The sequence below is a fragment of the Rhinatrema bivittatum genome, chromosome 1, assembly GCF_901001135.1.
Source record: "Rhinatrema bivittatum chromosome 1, aRhiBiv1.1, whole genome shotgun sequence".
Classification (NCBI taxonomy): domain Eukaryota; kingdom Metazoa; phylum Chordata; class Amphibia; order Gymnophiona; family Rhinatrematidae; genus Rhinatrema; species Rhinatrema bivittatum.
In genome coordinates this window covers 463800598-463823518 of record NC_042615.1, presented here as the reverse complement: position 1 = coordinate 463823518, position 22921 = coordinate 463800598, and the positions used below count along the sequence as shown (strand labels likewise).

At 43.7% G+C, this 22921-nt stretch overlaps 1 protein-coding gene across 27 annotated transcripts in view; it reads left to right on the top strand.

Annotated features, from left to right (window-relative positions):
- ELAVL2 (ELAV like RNA binding protein 2) overlaps window positions 1–16943 on the top strand; it is a 462154-nt gene extending 445211 nt beyond the window's left edge. For 18 of the 27 annotated variants that reach the window (XM_029606073.1, XM_029606016.1, XM_029606198.1 and 15 more), the window contains 2 exons: window positions 13514–13552; window positions 14696–16943. In XM_029606073.1, coding sequence (XP_029461933.1) covers window positions 13514–13552; window positions 14696–15026 — 370 coding nt within the window. In that variant the 3' untranslated portion in view covers window positions 15027–16943. The remainder of the gene's footprint in view (window positions 1–13513; window positions 13553–14695) is intronic. The other 9 variants (XM_029606110.1, XM_029606035.1, XM_029606126.1 and 6 more) reach the window with 3 other exon arrangements.
- Window positions 16944–22921: the final 5978 nt, after the last annotated feature.

Below are 22921 nucleotides of genomic sequence, written 5' to 3'. Positions count from 1 at the left end.
CTCATCGCAAATACCTGAGGTTTCTAGTAGGCCCCAAGCTCTATCAATACTGAGTGCTTCCATTTGGCCTGGCATCTGCGCCACGAGTCTTCACAAAATGCTTCGTAGTAGTTGCAGCCTTCCTCAGGACTCAAGGTGTTCGCGTATACCCCTATCCAGACGACTGGTTAATCAGGGCTCCCACTCAGCAAGCTGCTCTGTCATCCCTCAATCTAACCTTACACACTAATTTCATTAGGATTTCTTGTCAATTACGACAAATCCTACTTAGTCCCATCTCAAACCTTGTCGTTCATTGGGGCAGACTTGGACACCTTCCAGGCAAAGGCTTTTCTGCCTCGACAGTGAGCTCTCACACTCGTGTCTCTTGCATACCAGCTACAGTCTCAGCACTCTGCAACTGCACACCAATTTCTCATCCTCCTGGGACACATGGCATCCTCAGTTCAGGTCACATCAATGGCCTGTTTGGCCATGAGTCATACAGTGGACTCTAAGGTCTTAATGGACTCAAAGCAATTCTGCCCCTGTCGACCATTGTCCACTTAACCGACTCACTCCATCAGTCTCTAGCCTGGTGGACGAATTAGTTCAATCTCCTCCAAGGCTTGCCCTTTCAGGCTCCAAACCCTCAATTCTCACCACCGATGCTTCCAACCTTGGATGGGGAGCCCATGTGGCCGATCTGCAGACACAAGGCTCTTGGTCTCCAGAGGAAGCCAAACACCAAATAAATTTCCTGGAGCTTCCAGCAATCAGATATGCGCTCAGGGCATTTCAGGATTGCCTCTCAAATCAAGTTATCCTGATCCAGACGGACAACCAGGTTGGCCATGTGGTACATCAAACAGGGAGGCACAGGCTCCTTCCTTCTGTGTCAGGAAGCTGCACAGATTTGGGAGGAAGCTCTCTCCCATTCGATGTACCTCAGGGCCACCTACTTTCTGGGAGTGGACAATGTGTTGGCAGACAAGCTGAGTCACATCTTTCAACCGCATGAGTGGTCGCTCAACCCCTCTGTGGCGAACTCATCTTCCAACAGTGGGGATATCATCAGATAGACCTGTTTGCGTCTCCTCAAAACTGCAAGGTAGAGAAATTCTGCTCTCTCATTCGCAACAAACACTCTCAGCCCAGAGATGCATTCTCCCTCTCGTGGACAACCGGTCTACTCTACGCATTCCCTCCACTTCCTCTTCTCTCGAAGACTCTCGTGAAGTTACGTCAGGACAAGGGAACCATGATCCTGATAGTTAATATATTTGTGATGACTTCGATGGCTTCATTTTGTAGAATGCTTGTATATAGTGCAGTCACATCTATAGTGATCAAATATGTTGATCCTGGGTCTGGATGGTGATCTTGCAGTATTGTCATCAGATGTGCCGAATCGCATATATATGATGTAATTTGTGGAATGAACCTACGCATGAATTCCTACGCAATTGGGGTGTATTTGTAAAATGGACCAATGTTTTAAAATGCTCTTTTTTAACATTATTATTATTATTTATTTCTTTTGTATACCGACATTCGATCGAGATATCACATCGGTTTCCAGATAACAGGTTGAATAGAGCCGGAACTGCCCTGTTTTTACATTGTAACAAGATAATAGTTGATTAAACAATTAATATAAGGAACATTGTAACATATGGATAAAATTAAAATTAAATATTAAATGTGGGTATATAGAAGTGGCATATAGCCTATATACAATATGTACAATATGACTTGGTTACGAGTAGGGTGGGGGACAGGGAAAAAGGGAAGATAGAGAGGGGGAGGAGGGGTTATGAGTTCGTGCAGGGTAGAAGTTATGCGGTAAGGCTTTCAAGAGCGTTTATTTTGGGATGTTGGGGTTCAGGAGGGAATGCTTTCAAGAACAGCCATGTTTTGAGCTGTTTTTTAAAGACTTGCGGTGAGGGTTCGTTTCTGAGCTGTGGGGGGAGGGAGTTCCACAGGGTAGGGCCAGCTATTGTAATGGCTCGTTTGCGTGTTGTATCGTCTGTGTTTGTGGCGTGTGCGGTAACACGCATATCAATTTCTCACTCGTTGGACTGGCTTTTGGTTTTAAGAGCAATTCTCTATTCGCCCATCTTGCTCTCTTGTACACTTTTTTTTATTAGAGGCAGGATAGCCTCGCTGCAAAAACCTGTGTCATGTCTTCTACTTGAACCTTAAATTCTGATATTGAGGAACATAGTCTTCTTAGTCGGAGGAATTGACCCACTGGTAGATTGTCAGTTAGTGGTTCTGACACACAACATGCACACACACAAACACAATTTTTGTTCCAGGTATGGTTTGAGTATATACTGATCAGGTAAAATGGCAAATAAGCAAATAATCACCAAGTGGTTAATTGCACATATAAGCAAGAATGCAATATAATAGGCAAAAATACAGATTAATTTTATTTATTTTTTATATACTACTAATTTCCACACATGGTTCACTGTGGTTTACAATAAGACACAAAGCACAAATTTCTCATGATTTACAAAATAAAATCAGACAATGACACTTAAAATGAATTAAACATTACATACAGTGTTAGAGTAAGGCCCAAGGAATCTGTTGGCTCTACTTCCAGACGTCTGCTGCTTGATATCTCATCTCTGACTGTTCTGATCATTTTTGGGCTGTGCTGTAATATATCCAAAATATCTGCATCTCAGGAGAGGGAATAGCATCCCCCTCCTTCAGCCTAAGCACAACTTTCAGGTTTCACAAGGCCAGTGACCTTTTTATTATTTCTGTAAATAGTAGGAAATGGATCTCATAAATGCAGAGCCAGGGTCAGTGACCTTTTTTATTATTTCTCTAAATATTAGCAAATATCACTGCAAGGTCATGCCTCGGTATATTTTGTCATGTGTGGCTCTGAGTTCATCAGTAGGACGCAGGCTAAATAATTCTATTACACTGGGTAGAAATACACATGAATTCACAATGGACCAGTTCCCTCTATATACAAGTGTAGAGCAGAGAAGTTGTGGTGCAGGCAGCTGGCTCGATTTACTTGGCTGCTGCATGTGGCTGCCAGAGCTCTTCCATTGCTGCTCAACACTCACAGGCTGATGCAGTAATCTGAGTGTTAAACTGTGCATTGGTTTTCAGCACACAATTTTAAAGCTCAGATTACACTTTTTTAAAAAAATTCCCGTTCCCTGTACGTACCCGGATCAATCCAGACTGTGGGTTGAGCCTCCTTTCTAGCAGGTGGAGACAGACTAAAACTTGAAGGATGCCCTATATCAGGACAGAGCCTATCCTCTAACCCAGAGCTTTCCAAACTTTTCATGTTGGTGACACACTTTTTAGACAAACATAATTTCGGGACACAGTAATTCAGTCTACTAGCAAACCAGAGGTTAAAGGTTAAATGAACAAAATGTATTTCGACAATTTATGTATGTTTCCTTAAATATATACATAATAAAATGTTTCACGACACAACCTATCTTGTGAAAATCTTTCATTTATATTAAAAATATATAATATTCCAAGATTAATGTTATTGTTATAATTTATGAGTAACAATAATAAAACAAAGTTATTGTGTTATTCAATTTACCTCTTTAATGAGATATATGAGCTTGATGGGATGAACACAGATTTGAATATTTGGTGTTAATAAGAAAGTCCAAAGGGTCTTCTGTGTAATTTTAAAAAGCTGGCCAGTTTCACACTATAAAATTATTTGATAGCCTCATTCAACTAATTCTATATGGCTATGAGAGTGAAGACTGGAATTTATAGGAAGGGACAGAATGTCAATATAAATCCTGCACCTCCAGTTCTGTAACTCTGTGCATCCACTGAAATTCCCCCAAACAATGGAGCTTGAATGTTTCCCTTACAGCTCATCATACTAAAAGATGTTTTCAAATTCTAGTGTCACCTCACAGTAACAGCAGCACAAACACCTTCCACTGCCAGGCACATTTTGAACGAAAATAAAACCTCGCAAAAAAAAAAAGACACTCAAAATCTATACTGCAATCCCATCATAACATAACAGTAATAACACCAAGGACTCTAACAACAATAACCCTACCTGTGAAAAAGCAAGGGTAAATATTATACTGGGTCCTAGAATACCAATACACCACCTACTGAGGAAACAAAACAAACCCGATTGCTATAGATCCCTATGCTAGCGAATTTCTCATCATGGTCACACACACAGAGCAGAGACAGACCCTCACCAAATACAGAATACAAAATAAAGGAGCACAAATTAGACAAAAACTGAAATGGAAACCCCAAGAAGCCAGACTCTGTGTATTAATAATGGAAAAACAGAACCATCATTCCTCATAAAACAAAATCAAGAAACATAAAGCATCAGTTATAATAGTAAAACCATACTAATAAAAGAATATTTTAAAACTACTGATAAATAGAATTTCTATTCATTAAAATCATATACATTTTTTACAATTTCCTAAACACCAATAAAGTATTTCAAAACAGCACATATATCAAATAACACCCAATAATTAAAACTAATAAGGATTTTAAAAAGCCCCTGCTGTCCATACGTGGGAGCTCTTGATTTCCAGTCACCCTGATATTGTCAAGGATTAGGAGGTTATCCTCTCTCTCTCACACATACTCACATTTCCATTCTCTCTCACACATATACTGTCACATACATACACATTCATGCTCTTATACCCACCATAACCTCTCGCTCTCACAGACACTGACACACTCTCAAGCTCTAAGACACTCTCTCTCCCTCCACACACACACCCCCACAAACTCTTACTCCCCTGGATTTTCTCATACATACTCTGTCTGGCTCCCTCACATACACACATACACACACACCCAGGCAAGCTCCCAGTCATTCTCACACACTGAAACTGACCCCCAGGCAGGCTTCCATTCAATTTCACACCACTCCCTCAGGCATGCACACATTCATTCTCACACACACATACACCACACACAGGCCGGCACCTATTCTCACACATACAAACCCCAGGAAGACACCCATACATTCTCATACACAGACACACCCTCAGGCAGGCACACACTAAAGGCAAACCCCCTCTCTTTCTTTTGCCAGCAACCTCGGAGCCTCTCTCATTCCTCTGCTGCCACTGTCACTGCTGCCGCATGGCTATTGGGGAGGTGCTGATTGCTGCTATTGGCACTGAAGCCCATTCTGCTGCCTCCTCTGTGCAGGCCCCGTGGGTTTCCACTTCCTCCATGTTGATCTCGTACATTGTGAAATCAGCATAGAGAAAGTGCTATTCTTGCACATTACCAAAGATTACATGTGCCAATCAGTAAAAAGTAATTTATTTATTTTTTTTACCTTTGCTGTCTGATCTTAGTTTTCTAATCGGTTGGTCACAGGCTTTTTTGTTCCACCTCCCCTTTCTTATTTTTTTGCCAATTCCTTTCATATTGTCTTTTTTTCTATTTCTTTTCTCTCCATCTATCTTCTTCCCTCAAACATTCAGTCAGGTTCTCATTCTCTCATGCTTTCTCTCTCACACACTCACAGGCTCTCTCTCATACAATCATTCATACAGTCTCTCTCTTGCACATGCTGTCTGACTCTCACACACCCAGGCTCTCTCTCACACCCACATGTTGTCTTGCTCAAGCACAGGCTCTCACTGTCACATGCTCTCTCTCATACAATCATTCATACACAGTCTCTCTCTTGCACATGCTGTCTGACTCTCACACACCCAGGCTCTCTCTCATTCCCACATGCTGTCTTGCTCAAGCACAGACTCACTGTCACATGCTCTCTCTCATACAATCATTCATACACACAGGCTCTCACTGTCACATGCTGTCTCTCTCACACACACACAGGCTCTCACATGCTGTCTCTGCAAACATTCAGGTCCTCACTCCCACACACAATCTCTCAACTCACCTCATACGCGCACACAATCGCTCAACTCAGCTCACAGACGCACACAATCGCTCAACTCACCTCATTCAGGCACACAATCGCTCAACTCACCTCATTCAGGCACACAATCGCTCAACTCACCTCATTCAGGCACACAATCGCTCAACTCAGCTCACAGACGCACACAATCGCTCAACTCAGCTCACAGACGCACACAATCGCTCAACTCAGCTCACAGACGCACACAATCGCTCAACTCACCTCACACACGCACTCTACGGGCCCTCAGCCACTCTCTTACCTCTGGGCCTCCTCTTCACGGGTCGCTGCAGGATGGGCTCTGCAGCGGCCCTGATCTTCTCGGGCCGATCATGGCGGCGACCCTGCTACCGGGCCTCCTCCTCCTCTTCTCTCCCCGCTGCAACAATGCTGCTGCTCCTCTTCTGGACGCGGCTGACGCTCCTCCCCCTTTCTGCCCGTGCGGCTCCGGCAACATTTTTCTTCCGGGGCCGCATGGGCAGGAAGGAGGAGCACCTGCACGTTTCGACGTGACCTTTTTCTTCTTCGGGCCGTGCCTTGCCGATCTTCCTGCTGTGTGTCGGCACACAGCACAGCGATATTTTACTGCTCAGCCGCCAGTGGGATGAGCTCCACCGGCGGCTGCATTGGCTCCCACTTGCCGGTGTGTCACGTGCACCGGGCTTGCGCGACACACCGGCACACCTCAGGCGACACACCAAAGTGTCGCGACACACACTTTGGAAAGCTCTGCTCTAACCCTTCAGTATTCGTCTGACTCCAGCAAGTGTAGCATCTCCCATTTGGTTCTCTGCTGTAGGCTAGTCAGCCTTTTCTTCTGTCTTTTGCTAGGCTCAAGCAAGTATTTCTTTTGGTTCTCGCTTGTTTAAAAAAAAACAAAAAACAGAGAAAGGGAAGTTTGTCTTTTTTTTTTAGTGATTTTTCCTTTTTCTGTGTGGGAGACGGTTCCGTCTCCCAGCTCTTGCCCGGCTCAGGGGGGCTTTGCCCCTTTTGCAGGAGGGGGTTCCCTGCATAGCCTGAGTCCGTGGATGCTTCCAGGTGTGGGGACCGAAGCTCTCAAGGTCTCATTCCCCCCCTCTGGCTGCCGAGAGGGTTTTTGAATCCGCTGCTGCGCTCAGTAAAAAAAAAAAAAAAAAAAAAGGAACAGTTTTAAACTTTAAATAAGTTGCAGGTACTCACCTACCTCTAACTTATTTGTAGCAGTTGACCAGCATTTTTTAATTTTTCTGGTCTTAGCAGGCCTAGAATTGGCAGCCAGACAGGCAGCAGGTTTCCCTCCTGCTCTCTCCGGCCCTGCAGGCTGTCAATCAAAGCTTTTTTCCTACTTTTTTTCTTCAACCGCGGCTCTGCTCTGCCCCGGCAGGCAGCCTGCCTCTTTTCTGCAGCCCCCTTCGAGTTTTTTTCGAAGGGGCTTTTTCTATGCCTCCCTGCCGGGTGGGGAAGGTCCCTCCTCAGCAGGGATGGCAAATTTAGCTTGGGGATCACGTCTCTAGAGCTTGGCTAGGCCTTTCCCGGGTCGGGTAAGCCCGGGAACGGCCGCCATCTTGGATTTTTTAATGACTCCGTTTTTGGAGCTCCCTGGGGCTGGGGGGGCCTATTTCTTTGCAGCTACCCCCCCCCCCCCCCCCAATTTGAGCCCTCCTGGAAGGGATTCTTGCCACCCCCTCACCTCCCCCTTCCCCTCACTCACCCGGGATTTTTGGGGTCGTTTTTTGTGTTTTTTCCCTCATCCTGCGTAAATTCCCTTTAGTGGGCATGCAGGAGGAGGTGGAAGCTCCCCCCTTGCCCCACCCCCAGGGACAAATCATAAAAAAAAATAAAAAATTGAATTACATCAGTAACTAAAATTCCCTGCTCCGTGCTGTTGCTAGTTCGCCTGGCTGCTGAGCCCCCGGGGTCCCTTGGGGCATGGGTGGTCCCGGAGGTGCCCCCTCCCTGTCCCCCGACGGATCCCGGTACTCCTGGATCCTATAGCCAACCCGTGTGCATTAGCTAATCTTCCTGGTGCCGCCTCTTGTCCATGGATGTGGCCCCGGTCTGGGCGGGATCCTGGTTTTGTCAGGCGCCTTTTCCTTCCTTCCTGCCCAAACAGTTGTGCCTGCGGTTTCGCAGGCTCCCTGGTCGGTCTGTGCCCTGAACGAGCTCCCCTCTCGGTGGCATGCTGCTTTGGAAAAAAAAAAAAAACACCCCATAATCACTCCGTGGACTCCTTCTGTGGTCACATTTCAGGAGGGTTTTTCTGATTTTTCAAGCGGCCCCGATCTGCCTGCTGACCACGGTTCGCGAGGCTCCTTTGAAGTGCACTCTGATGTTTTAGCGCCGTGGATGTGTTCCACTATTTGCTGCAGTTCCTGCTGTGCGCAGGTCTCTTATGGCATCATCGGCAAGATTCTCTGCTCCCGGGATCTCCCGTGGTCAGAGGCCGCGCATTCGACCCTTTGCTGCCTCTAGCCGGAGGCGCTTGCCTCGGAGATGTCCGCCACACGGCTCCTGTAGCTGCGCCACTGGTCGGCCGCTCTGGCCTCCTCCGCCCGGTGGGGTACGTTGCCATTTGGAGGTAAGCTGTTCCTTGTCCAGGACCTTGAGAGACTTTGGATTCCTTAGGGGATGGTAGGGGCCATCAGCTGTCGGTGGCCCGTCTGCAACCATCCTGGTCCTTTATACCCTCTAGTCCATGCTTTCGGGACCAGAGTTGGTATACCCCACATGGGCACGGTGTCTCCTCAGGGGGGTTTGTCTTTCGTGATCACAGTTTTTTTGTCGCAGCATTCTGTTGGGTGCCGCCTTCTGCGCGAGGGTTAGCCCACGCGCTTAATCCTTACGCCTGCACATACTCCGGAGTATCTTTGCCTCGTTTCTTGGTCCCCTTCTGAGGTGGTTGCCTCTCCCTCTTCTCTGCAGACTGGGTCTGGCTCCGGTCGGACCAGGGGGTCCTCTATTCTCAGACACAGGCACGTCTTCGCCTTCCTCGTGTTTGGCGGGATCCTTTTCTGTTTTCCTTGGTGGTCGGTCCCTGCGACATATGGTGCAGCTAACCCCCGCCAAGCTCCTGTGTCTGGGCATGGAGGCCCCGCGGCCAGCCAACGTACCTGCCACAGGCCACTATCCTATTTTCTTCGTTCACTCTTGGACCTCACAAGAGTCTCCAGGCTCTCAGTTCCCGCTTCTCCACATACACTCCCTGAGAGCATACTCGTGCTGTCCTCCCCCCGGGGCATTCCTCGGCCCACTCATTTCAGTAGCATAATCCACTTTCCGTTTCTTCGTGGCTGCCATAGTCTCTTCGTGTTCGCGTCCTCCACCGGGACTCCAAGTTCTGGACGCTTCCCTTTGATCTCGCGACGGAACCTTGCATCTTCACCAATGTCTAGGTGTTGATGGCCGCAGCTCTCCGCCGGGCAGGACTCCTCGTCTACTCTTATCTAGGCGTCTGGCGCGTCAGGGTCAAGGCGGAGGTTTTTGTCAGCGGTCGGGGTATCGCGGGTTAGCTTTCTTTGCGTCCCTGGGGTGGCTACTGTATTTCTCTTAGAGCAATCTTCAGCCCTTCCTGGAGTTAGAGTACCTTGAGACTCCGCTTCGTCACCTGGGTAGGCAAGGTCTTCTTGCTTTGTGTGCGGGCCCTCAAGTTGTTTGGCCGGTCTCAGAGTCTGCCTTTGCTCCCCTTCCTTGAAGGCTTGTGTCTGCCTGTAGATCTCGGGCCCCTCTGCTCCCTCGCCCTTGTCCCTTGGGTCCTTGCTACAATACGAAAGTTCTAGTTAACTTTGCTGTCCCGTTGGCAGCCGCTGGCAGAACAGTCTCACACAGTTCTCCCGTTCTTGGGCTCTACCGTCGCCGTCTCGCAGGGGTGGATTTCCCCAGCTTTTTCCTTTGCTACCGGGCCTACCTCTCCAAGTTCCCCAGTGGACGATAGTGCCCATGGATGCTAGTCTTTCGGGCTGAGGAGTGGGCGGCCGCTCCTAGTATGCCCAGGGGACCTGGCCAGCGTCTCTGACTCGCTGGCACATTACGGAGTCTTGGGTGATGTTCCTGGCTCTTCTGGAGTTTCTTTCTCTCATACGCGGCAAGACGCTATGGGTCTTGCCCGACAACTCCACCTCCGTGGCTTGTTTCCATCACCCAGGGGGTGCTCGCAGTCCGTGGATGGCCCTGGACACACTAGCCTTCTCTTAGCCTGGGCAAAGCGACACCTACAGTACCCGGCAGCCTCCCACTCCGCGGGCTAGGGAAATGTTCAGGTTGCGCTCTCCGTCGTCCGTCGCTAGATCCCGGGGAGTGGGGACTCCTGGCTCAACCATGGTTTTCTCTTTGACAGGTGGTCCCCTCCCACCTGGGCCTCATGGCGACTCTTCTCAATACCATGGTAGATTGGTTCTTCCGCTGGAGGGACTATGGCTCGGCGGGCGTAGTTGCCTTCGCTCTCCCTCGGCTGGCGGTATGTCTTTTTCTACTCCCCCCCCCCCCCCCCCCCCCGTTGGTCTGTGGTCGGGAAAGTTCTTAGACGGATGGTTCTCCGCCGGTGTCCCATGGTTTTGGTAGCGCCCGAGGGGCCGTTTCAGGCCTTGGCTCAGTTTTTTCTCAACCTAGCAACGGTCTGACCCCTGTGGCCATGCCATCTTCCTTGGCTCCTTAGACAGGGCCCTGTATTTTTTTGACCAGGCCGTTCATGCTTGTCTAGCACCCTGCCTTTTTGAACGGCGATGTCTCTGGTGTGAGTGTTTTCGGAGTAGGCCGTCTTCGCCTTCCTTTGGGAAACAGTCGACTCTCCGGCGTACGTGCGCATCTGGAACGTGCTTGAGTTTGTTTATGCGAAGTTGGGTTTTTCGGCGTACTTCGCACCAATCTTCTTATTCTTTTCTTCTCTGAGGCTGTCTCTCCGAGGATCCTCCCTTTGTTCTCGGCGCGTACCAGTCTACCCCCTCGCCTTTCTCCTGGGTCGAGTGGCAGGTCGTCCCTGTGCGGCCATCCGTTTGCGACTTGGACTTTTCAGGAGCGTCAGGTATCTACATCCACCTTCTCGCCCACTTGTCTGTCGTAAACTTTTCACTCGGTTGTGTGGACCCCTCTGTACGGTCCTGTTCGACCCTCTCCGCGTCACCCTGCAGGCCCTTATGCTTAAGACTGTCTTTTGGTTTTATCTCCTCTGCTCGTCAGATCCAAGCGCTGTCCTGGCGCGATCCCTTTTCGCGATTTTCCGACTTCAGGGTAGCCCTCGTACGGGTCCTTCCTTTTTCGTGAAGTTTCGTCTAACTTCTTTGTCCTTCGGTCGGCGGAGCTTTCCGCTTTCTCCTGCATCTGGTGACAGTCCCCCTTATCTTGGTGCATACGGGTCTCCGTTACCCCGCTTCCATACGAGTTCTCTTGCTCTATTTCCTGGTCCCCAATGGCTTTTCGTGCATCTGTCCATCTTTCTGTTCCCTTGAATGGGTCCAATCAGGGTAAGCCGGCTTCTGAGTCCACTATAGCGCGCTAGTTGCAGGAAGTGATCTCTCGGTTGTTCTTTGTCATGGCCTGGCGGTTCCCCGAGGGTCTTCAGACTCATTCTTTGTGTTCTCGAGCTCCTTGGGCAAACATTCTTTGTTCTCTCCGTGGACGATTTGCACAGTTCATACTTGGGCGTCCTTATCTCTTTTTGCTCGACACTATTGCCTAGATGGTGTAAGCTGTGCTTCGGTTCTTTTGGGCTACCAGTGCTTCGAGTGGGACTGTCTTGATCCCACCCGTTTTAGGGAAGCTTTGGTACATCCCACAGTCTGGACTGATCCGGGTACGTACAGGGAAAGGAAAATTAGTTCTTACCTGTGAATTTTTGTTCCTGTAGTACCACGGATCAGTCCAGACGCCCTTCCCTGTTTCTTTTTCTGTCCTCTCGAAGCTGTTGTTTTCTTGCAGTTCTGCAGAGTCTATCTCGTTTTTGTACAAAAATACTGAGCAAAAACACCGGAAGCCTTGGTGGTTCTCATGCCAAGAATATGCAAGAGCGGGTAGTTAGACCATGTTCCTTAAATTTTTCTACAGTTGCTCCATTTGAGCTTTATGGTTACTTGCTTGATCCTACTTGGTGGTCTTGTTTTCTGCTTTGACATACGTTATACTGAAGGGTTAGAGGATAGGCTCTGTCCTGATATAGGGCATCCTTCAAGTTTTAGTCTGTCTCCACCTGCTGGAAAGGAGGCTCAACCCACAGTCTGGACTGATCCATGGTACTACAGGAACAAAAATTAACAGGTAAGAACTAATTTTCCTATGCAGTAAGCTAATTCTTTGTAAATACATTGAGTTAACCTTTTTTTCTTAACTGTAAAATGTGCATCTGGTACAAGCTAAACCAGTTACTGCGTACAGCACCATGAGCCTTCATTAAGATACTTGGGGGGGTGTCTGTATTATACTTCTACAGGACTGTTTGATGTGTCTGGTAAGGGTACAGATATTTTGTTAGAGATTCTCCAGCAATGTTTTCCCATAGTATCAGTATGCTTGATATACTCAGACTTTCACTGAAAGCACTTGGCTGTAGAAAAACTTCAGTTTTGTGTTCCTGGTTTATTATCCGTCCTGTGCAGCAGCAATAATTTTATAGGCCAAGGTGACCAAGAGCCACAACGAGCCAGGTTTTCAGGATATCTACAATGAATATGCATGTAATAAATTTGCATACAATGGAGAGGCAGGGCATGTAGATCTGTCTCATGCATGTTCATTGAGGATATCCTGAAACCCTAGTCTTTGTAGCTCTCGAGAACCAGAGTTGGTCACCACCCCTTTTTACTGTTTAACAGGCAGTGGTAGATCAGGGATTGATATAAGCAGAACTCCACTGTTACCTTACAAATCCTAGCGGAATAGTAAGTGCAAAGCTATAGAAATTCATGAACCTTGCTGTAATGTAAGACAGCACAGGCATTGGGCTATAGTATAGAAAAATGGTTGAATTGGCATACGTTTGAGACCTATGAGCAGTAATGTCAGTATAATCTTTACTGGCCTTCATCTAGCTCTTCTGATGTTGTCCTCCTTCATGCACTGGTGGTGTGAGGGGGAAAAAAAACAAAAACCATACCAGTATGCATAGAGGTAAGTGAATATCTGATGTTGAATTAAATCAGGCACATTCATTTATTTTGACATTAAATGCCACAGTTTACCGCTTGAAAGTTTAAAATATGTACTGATTTGGCCTTTGTATATATGAATGAAAAAAAATGTCCCATTTGATTGAATAGAATGCTGATAAGTTTGGCCAGTGAATTTAGGTTCCCCCTACTTGTGTGATCTCCCTCAACAATACAGAAATTACAGAGAAAAAAAAAGTTGTGTAATGGATTTCAGCACCAGAGATTTTGGCAAGAAACTGATCTAATTCTGTCATGCATATTTTTTTTTTTTGAGGTACCAATATTTAATGATTAGAATTAAGTCATTTCTTGGAGAGCATTCTCCTTGGCAATGGAAAGGAAGGCATGGAGCCTCTACATAAATATAAAAGTTCATCAGAGATGGCAAGAGTATGCCAAGCTTGCTTAGTGAAACAAAAAAAAAAAAAAAATCCACAAGACTGAACAGTTTGCTAAATATGTTTTGCAGGTTGGACAATCTGCTCAATATGGCTTATGGAGTAAAGAGGTAATGAAGTACTGTATTGGGATCATTACGCCTTTTCCAACAGACAGTGCACGTAGTTCTGTTTCATCCTTCAGCATGCAGGAGTAATGTAATTAAGCATGTCCTGACTTCCCTCACTCATGTCCTATAGTATAGAAATACAGCTTCTGTTAAGTTATGGGATTTTTGGACTGATTTCTGGGGTTCAGAACTTGGTGCAGTTTGATGCATTCTATTGAAAATGTGCCCATGTTCAGTGTTTACTGATTTCCACCCGTGTTTTGTGGTATGGGTACAAATAAACTTAACAGGTTACACTGAGATAGCCACTATTTATATTTTCTGTTTCTTGCATGGCTTACAGAACTTTCATAGACCTTTTATGCACACTTAAAGTAGGTGATAAAGCTTCTTGGATTTGTTTTAAAAACAAAATCCGTGGTTACTTTGAACTGACAATGGAAAAAAAAAGGAACCCTATTCAGATTCAGTATTAAACTAGTATAAAATTACATTTACTGTCCTTCATGGAGTTAAACCTTTGCTACAGGTTGTTAAATTAGGTTTTCATAGCATGTTCATATATGCAGTCTATTTAAATGTAGTCTACTAAAGCACTGTGTGTGTGTGTGTGTGTGTGTGTGTATTTGTGTGCATTTTGGAATGGCTTGCATTATGACGTGCAGAAATCACTTGTGTAGTGGGCATGCTCCTTATACTGCATGCAGGGACTGGTATTCCAGCTTAGTGGTGCCACTAATTCTAACAAAGAATTCTGTTTGTCACTTTTTCGTTAAAAATAGCTTTCCTCACTATAACCTACAAATTTTGAATGATGTCTCATCATATGCTAATGATGTAGCTGAATGTAATCTTTAAGAGCGTGAGGACTCTCCAGACGCATTCCATTGCGCTGGGTTTTTTTTGTTTTGTTTTGTTTTCAGTCTGAAAACAGGCGCCATGGAATACAGATCCCATAATGCAGTACTTGACTGCTCCAGTTTGGAGCATGCATGTTGACTTGGGGCTCAGCCCTATTATGTGTCCAAACTTTTCGTGTCATAAATACGCACATTCTTCATGGTTGTTCAAAGTGGGGAAGGGGGGGGGGGGGGTGTGATGCAGGCCACTGACACTGTCTTTTTTATTTCCGTTTTTGCTTAGTAGGTTCTCACCGATGACCATTGATGGAATGACCAGTTTGGCTGGAATCAATATCCCTGGACACGCAGGCACGGGGTGGTGCATATTTGTGTACAACCTGGCCCCTGACGCAGATGAGAGCATCCTTTGGCAAATGTTTGGACCCTTTGGAGCAGTGACAAATGTGAAGGTTATCCGTGACTTCAACACAAACAAGTGCAAAGGTTTTGGATTTGTGACTATGACCAACTATGATGAGGCTGCCATGGCGATTGCCAGCCTGAATGGATACCGCTTGGGGGACAGAGTCTTGCAGGTTTCCTTTAAAACAAACAAAACTCACAAAGCGTAATGTTATCCTCAGTACATTTATATACAAATAAAAAAAATAAAAGGCAAGTTAAGGGGGGGGAAAAAACAACTTTATACATTGGTAAATGTCTTTGTAAGTCAATGAGATGGGGATAAAAAAAAACAAACAAACTTGACATCCTAAGAAAATACGTGAGATTTTTTTATTGCTAGCTTTGAATTAAAACTTCTTAAATACCTTTTATGTTTGAATATGGACAAGAGATACAGGTTTTTTACCTGTCATGTTGCATTCTATTGCCTTCTTTGGAGAAGGTGGACCTTTTAAAATGTTTCAGCGGAGGGAAGATTTGTTTTGTTTCTTTTTGGGGTTTTTTGTTTTTTTTTAAATGACTGCCTTGAAACCTGTGAGTAAATATTTGAGGCTTTGTAAAAAAAAAAAAAAGAAAGAAAAAAAGTCTTGAGTTGGTAATATGTATTTTTCCTCTTGATTTCATGTAGTTTTACATGATACATTGCTGTTATGTCGGAGAAGAAATGGTATTTATTTTGAAGGTTACATTTTTATTTATTCTTATTTATTTCGTAATTATAATTTGGGTTGGGTGGGTGTGCTTTGTTCTGTCTGTATATGTGTAACAAAACAAAAATTGTAAGTGTACTGAACAACTTTTCATAAAGCAGTACCTTGCCAAAGAGATAAGAGCCTCTTTGATGTGGGTTTAACAAAAAAAAAAGCATCTATTTTTATAAAAAAGTGAAAAAAAAAAAAGAAAAAAATTTGGAGAAACTTTTTACTGGTCCTGGAACAAATATTTTGACTTGAATACTTTGAGAACTCTCTTCATATGACAAATAGTGGGCTTTTAAATCTTACCAGGAGGTTCACAAATGACTGAAAGGAGTTTCCGAAAGCTTTATGATGTAGAAATACTGTTGAGACCTTTGTATTACGAAATAGAATCAGTGGGGGGTGGGGGAGGGGAAGCACTGGTCTCATCTGTGCAATCATCAGTGTGGCATGTCTGATCATCCTGGTTATGATGTGACGAGCGGCTCACTTCGGTTTGTGGTTTTGAAATAAAAATATATATATTGACTATAGTAAGAGCAGACGAAGAAGAAAAAAATTAAATTACCAAGAGATGGGGGGAAAAGAAAAAAAAAATCTGTTCTTCCTAAAGAATTCCCTTCAGATAGAGCTCACGGTGTTTAGTGATGTACTTGCAATATTGTTTGAAGAATTTTTTGCCAGACGGGAAGTAGCACATCAGTTTGCACTGTGGATCTGCAAAGCAGTATCCAAGTTGGATATTTTAAGGAGGTATTTTGAAAGTTCTGTTCAAGGCTAACACCTGAGCTTTGTGTAATGTAAATAAGACCTTGTGTTTATGAATCTTTCAGCTATAGTTTTTTTGTTTTTGTTTTGGTTTTTTTGCTTAGTTTTGTTTGACTTGACATGCCAAGTGGTGTTCAGACTTTGAATGTTTTTGTATGAGTTTTTTTCTTTGTAAATGGCATTAACATTGTTACTTGAGGTCTGCTTATTCATTTGTTGTCCTGAGGACTTGAATTTAGTGCATCAGATTTGTTGCTGTTTATTTTTTGAATTTTTTTGTCTGTAGATAGTCTTAGCTTCAGCTGTTGGTGATGCAGCATTTTTTTGTTTACGAATACGTTTGTGCTACAGAATGAGTATATCCATAAGTTTTTGAACAAATTTCCTTACCGTTTTTCTTCTGATTTAAAAAAAAAAATCTTAAAAAAAAAATACTGTATGCTATTGAAATTTAACTTTGTATGATGCTTAAATAATATTGGGGAGATAATAAAATAGGTCTTTACCATATATGGAGGAAATAAAATATTTTCTGGTTAGCATCTTGCTTATTATAAACTTAAAAAAAAAAAAAACAAAAAAAGGCAGGAGGCTTCATGCCTCCACCAGGATGCACTGGCAACTATATAATTACGTCCTGCTTTTTTGTATAAAGGACGATGCTCATATGCTTCCCCTTAAACAAGCAATGTGCTATGCATAACATAGTTGTATATGATCTTTGCTGTTGCTTTTGATTTTGTTTTACTTTGTAAAATTGTAGTTTATAAATTTTTTTCCTGTACAGTACATATACTGTGAAAAAAAAAAAGTGTGCTGAAGTGAACAAGCAGATTTTCATGCTAAACACCCCTCAATGCTATAAGGGAAAAAAAAAATTAAAATATCAATTGACTTCTTGAGTGCACAAACTCTCCCCTCCCCTTCCCCCTCCCCCCTCCCCCCCCCCCCCTCCATTATTTAATTCTTGGGTGCATCTGTAAATTGTTCAAGGCTAAACATGCTGCTTAACAAGTAAATTTAAATGACTTTGCAGTAAGAAAAAAATATTAGCTTCACTATACACATGGCTTTCTTATACCACAATTATTACAGTTGCAAATGCATTGAGAAGGCATGTAAATTGAGCTTCACTTTACAGTGGCTATCGGAGCACTTAATAAAATGTAAGGCTGGTATTTATTTGAAGTTGTACAGTATGACTTTATTCACATTTGTTGAAATAGAATAGATCTTCTGTTGAATATTTAAGAAGCTGTACATTGTTTTCTTTTGTGTTTGGATCCTTTGTACATTTTCATGTTCAGTACATCAATAAACAAAAGTTGAAGGGAAAGAACAAGTGTACTTGGGTCTTTAAGTTCGTTTTTTTTTAAATTTGAAGTCTAGCAATACGTACAGTGTTAAGTTTCATAAATGGATATGCAAATGTTTTTATTGAATTCTTGTGTCTGATTTGCTAAGGAATGCAAATATTGCAAGAGAAAGCACAGAGGTAGCAGGAAAGCCAAAGCACTGCCATGGGCTTCGTTTTCTACGTGACACGTTTGAACTGATGATGCTGTGAGGCAGGGCCGCCAAAGCCTCTCTCCTGGAGGACCCCACAGCCGGTCGGGTTTTCAGGATATCCACAGTGAATATGCATGAGAGAAATTTTGCATATAGTGGAGACTGTGTGTGCAGATTTCTCATTTGCATGTTCACTGTGGATATCCTGAAAACCCGACCGGCTGTGGGGTCCTCCAGGAGAGAGGCTTTGGCGGCCCTGCCTCACAGCATCATCAGTTCAAACGTGTCACGTAGAAAACGAAGCCCATGGCAGTGCTTTGGCTTTCCTGCTACCTCTGTGCTTTCTCTTGCAATATTTGCATTCCTTAGCAAATCAGACACAAGAATTCAATAAAAACATGTATATATACAAATCCCAGGTCAGGTTTGTGAAGCCCTGAAATAGTTTGCCTTCATTTTTACCTTGGTCTGCTTAGTACAACCATACAGTTCACTTTATACAACAATCAGTTTCTAGCTTAGGGCTGTAAACATCACCACTCTATTTCTATTTGTAGGAAAAAAGTGATCTAAAGAATGGAGGGTCATGACTGCTCTTATAAGCTATAAACTCTTTTTCCCTCAGTGAGAGCTTTTTCTCTAGAAGTGTTGTTTGAAGTTTCTATTCAGTGTTCTGATAGCTGAAAAAGTCATTCACGTGCTAAAACAGCATAAAGCAGATCTTTTTTCAGCCTTTAAGATGTTTATGGGTTTTTGTCTGTGCTACAAATATCTCAATTGCTAGGGTAGTGGAAATTTTTCAAGTGATGCATGAAGAACTAATTTGAGGATTGCATAGATGGCAAGCAGGACCGTTTTCATCATTTCTACCAGAAGAGTCGTCAAGGTGAGAAGGAAAAACTGCACGAATTTCTGGACGAACCTTTTAACTACATGATATTGATATACATCAATTTTATTTTGAATGAGTAATATCTAATATATAAAATTAGAGAGTCATGAAAGATTACAAGAGACTGTACATACGTAAATTATGGAAAAAGGATCTAGAATATGGAAAGTTACACCCTGGATAAACATTACACATGGTTGATGCTTCCATTAAGGCTCCAAATCTGCTTGTATTGATTCAGATTCTCTTGAAGTATCTCCAGCATAGCAATTTCATAGACTTGCTGCCTTCAGTGATTTAAATGTACATAATTAAGATGTGTATAAAAAAAGTTTTAGTGTAATGAATTGTTACCATAGACGAGGAGCCAAATTGAAGTAGTGAGTGTGCCCAATATAGAAATTGTGTTCTAAAATATCCAAAAATATCATGCATGGCACTACCACATAAGATTTCTCAAGCCTGGCCAACATATGGGTTCAGACATGGGACAGGAATTTGAGAAGAATAATTGATATCTATAAAGTACAATATTGAAAATATACTGTAAACCTTTTTATTACATACTGACTTTGTCGCTGACCGAGTAAACTTCTGGTACTTGTCAACTGAATGTCATTTATGTTTAGTTTTTGAAAAGGGCTGTGGTTGGTTTATTTTGTGCCCAGGAACACAGTTACTGCTGATCATACAATTAGAGCAATAAGTTTGTATCTAGTTCCATGCCATAATTATTCTGTTCAGTAGTATTCAAAAAAAGAACAAATTAAAACCATTAATACAGTTTGAAAATGGGATAGTAAAAATTGGCTTTATTTTGTTGGGATTATGTAGAGCAGGGATAGGCAATGCCAGTCGAGGCATGCCACAAACAGGACTAGTTTTGAGTATCCACAATGAATATATATGAGGTTTGTTTGTATGCAAATATTTCATACATATTGTGGATATCCAGAAAACGAGACCTGCTTGTGGCATTCCAGGACCAGCATTGTCTATCACTGATGTAGATACTCACTGAATGTATATGCAAGAAATTAATTTGAAGATGCATGTAGAATCTATTAAACAGGGCTTTTGAATTCATGAGCAAGATTGATTCAAATTTTATAAAATTATGCCCTTTCTCTAATCGTTCTTTGTACCCGACAAAAGGAAATGCCTTGCTTCCTGCACCTTCAAGTTGTATGTAAACCGATATGATATGTAAATCGAACACTGGTATATAAAAACAAATAAATACATATTCTAAAATTTTCCATTTCTTAAAGGATTTAGTGTAGAAAAGTAAGTTGGAATTACTGGCAAAAAATGATGGGTTATAGATCTGGATGTATAAGACAGTCAGTCTGTCAAATCCTTTTTCTATAAAATTAGGATGCTTTGTTGATTGAAACCTTTATTACATTTGATGATTTTCGTTCGGTTCTTCAAGCTATGCTATTAACAAGCACCGATTATTGCAATTCCTTACTGCTGGGTTTACCTGCGGCTTCTTTGAAGGCTCTACAGATAGCACAAAATACTGGTACCAGTCGAATAGTGTATTAAGTACAATGTGGTCTCTGGTACATAAATAGATCACAAATAATGATTTTGCACTTGTATTGATACAATTTTGCACATTTATGTTCTCAGTCATGCCCTATGAGCTGATAAAAATGTTTTAGAAGTACCATCTTACAATACTGTGCATGTAGTTGTAGCTTGTGAATGAGCTTTTTCAATTGCTGGAACCACACTCAGGAACACATTAACTGGTAATTTACATACAATAACTGAACCAGCTTTCTTTAAATAAAAAAAAACAAAACAAAAAACTCATTAAGACATTCTAATTTAGGTGCTTTTGGCGAAAAGTATTCATAAAACAGTTCAATGCGTTTTGCAATTTGTATTGCAGTCCTTGAATTTTTATTTGGCAGAAGATGCATTTTATGTATTTATTTTTATGTATTTATGGGAGTCACCAGTTTGTATTGTTTTGCTTTATTTTTGCAATGTCTTTCGTTTTATTGTATTTTTATTGATTTTTATTTGTGATTTAATTCTAATTTTTATGTATGTTTGTAATGAAATCCATGATCTAATGGAATGTGTGGCATATAAATTTGTATGTATAAATAAATGGTGGTAAAACTATTGTTTTAATTCAGGAAATGGCTAGATCCAAAAAAAAAAAAGCACTAACTTGTGGGTTGATACGCCAGCAACCATCATGGAATCTATAGCTGTACTTGTAAACATTCCATTCTGAGGACAAGCAAGATGGCAGTCATCACTGACATCGGATGAAGCTTGGCCTGGAACTTTGATCTCAAAGATTCTAGAACTTTCAAACACAACCTGCTGTGCATATGCAGCTGTATTTATCACCCTTCCCCCTAAGCAGAGTCCCTTAGTCTTTTTTTTCTTCCCTCAGAGCTGTCGTGGTATTCAGTTTTGCTCTCTTCTCACAGCTTTTGTAATGTGATCTTTTTCTAGACCACAGCTGTCTTTTCCTTTACCTTACAGTAATTTTATTTTCTCTTTTCCTCTTTCCACTCTCTGCCAGCTACATGGTGGGCTGTAGTCACTGCGCAGCCTAGCAGAGTCTAATTCTATCCCTTATTAAATACTGCACCTGCAGTTTAGTTTGTGTCCTCTCCTTGCTTTTTGTTTTTGCACCTTTGGGTGCTGGCAGGACTGACAGAATCCAGTCAGTGAGTGATCCGTATAGACCACTAAGCCTGGGGACTTGCCTGAGTTCTACCCGGGCAGGAGTTCCATGTCATTTTGCCGATTTGATCAGCATCGATGGAGGTTCGGATAATGAAGAGATCGAGTACCACACTGTTCCTGGGGGAAGAGCTCATCCTCCCCACATTCTAAAGAACTAGTCTCCACAGGTAGGAGTCCTAGATGTAGTCTCCCCTCCTACTTGCCTGTGATGGCAGTGCAGTCTTTGTGAGAGGGTGAGTTAGGAGCCTGGGTAAACAGCAATGCTGCTGCACATTCAGTGCCATGCTGGTTGCCCATGCACACCTGTGCCAGTGCACCAATAATCTGACACATCAGTCAGGATCACATTGGGGGACTAGGACTGCTATTGATGGACATGGTGTCACTCATAAAACCATCAAGGTGCCGGAGCGCCCTCGATGTTGCTGAGGTGCGTGACTGCCCTCGATACCATAAGGGCCATCGCTGTGGGTGCCATCAAGCAGCATGCATGCTGGCTGGGCCTTCTTTGCCCTAGGCATCGCAGGTTCCATAGACATAGTGCCATGGGCCCTTGATGTACTGGAGGAATGGTATTGACCTGAACGTCATCTAGCACCATAGGTCTCTATGTGGAGTAGAGACACTGACCTTTAGTGTTGTGGTCCGGATGCGTCTGCGACCAGGACTGCCATCAAGCGCCATGGTCACCCTCGATGCCATTGAGGTACAGGGCCACCATGTTTGGATGTTTGCTAGTGATGCCACTTGTTGCCACTTTCATTGATGTCTAACACCATTGATGCACAGATTGCCATTTGGCACCCCAGTCGCCCTCAAGGTCAACCACGGGGGCTCCTGAGACCTCAAGTGCCACTGAAGCCCTCAGGTGGCAGGGCTTCGGGCCTTGGATGATCTTAGAACTGAGTGCCAGGGTCGCCATCTACCCAAGGTACCAAGTCATCCAGGGTGTGCAGTGGTCCAGTGCCCTCGAGGCCCCTTTGTGATGTCCAGGCAGGGCACAGAGGGACATTGAAGTGTCCAAGCACTGGCCTATGGCCGAAGGCACCATGGATGCCGATATCAGGAGCACTGAGCTGCTGGGATTGTGAGGCATCAGAGGCCCTGTTAGTCTTCGAGCACCATCAGTGCTGATGAGCACTAGGGTTGCTGTCAAGGATATCGTCACACATGGGCTCTGGCGAGGGACACCAACGAGATCATAGTATCGATGCCTTTTGATGTATAGGGGAACCATAAATGGTGCCAGCTTTCATCTGTACCTTTGGGCACTGATACAGCATGTCTGCTAGGTTGGAGCCGTAGAACCTCTGCCTTCAGGGGGACCATTGGTGTCCTTGGAGAACCACCAGTTCAACTCCTTCAAGCACCGGGATCTCCATTGGTGCGCTAATCCCTGGAAATTGTTGTACTTCAGCATTGCGTCATCAGTACCTTTTGGTGCTGAGGGCCATGGGTGCTGCCAGGCTGTTGA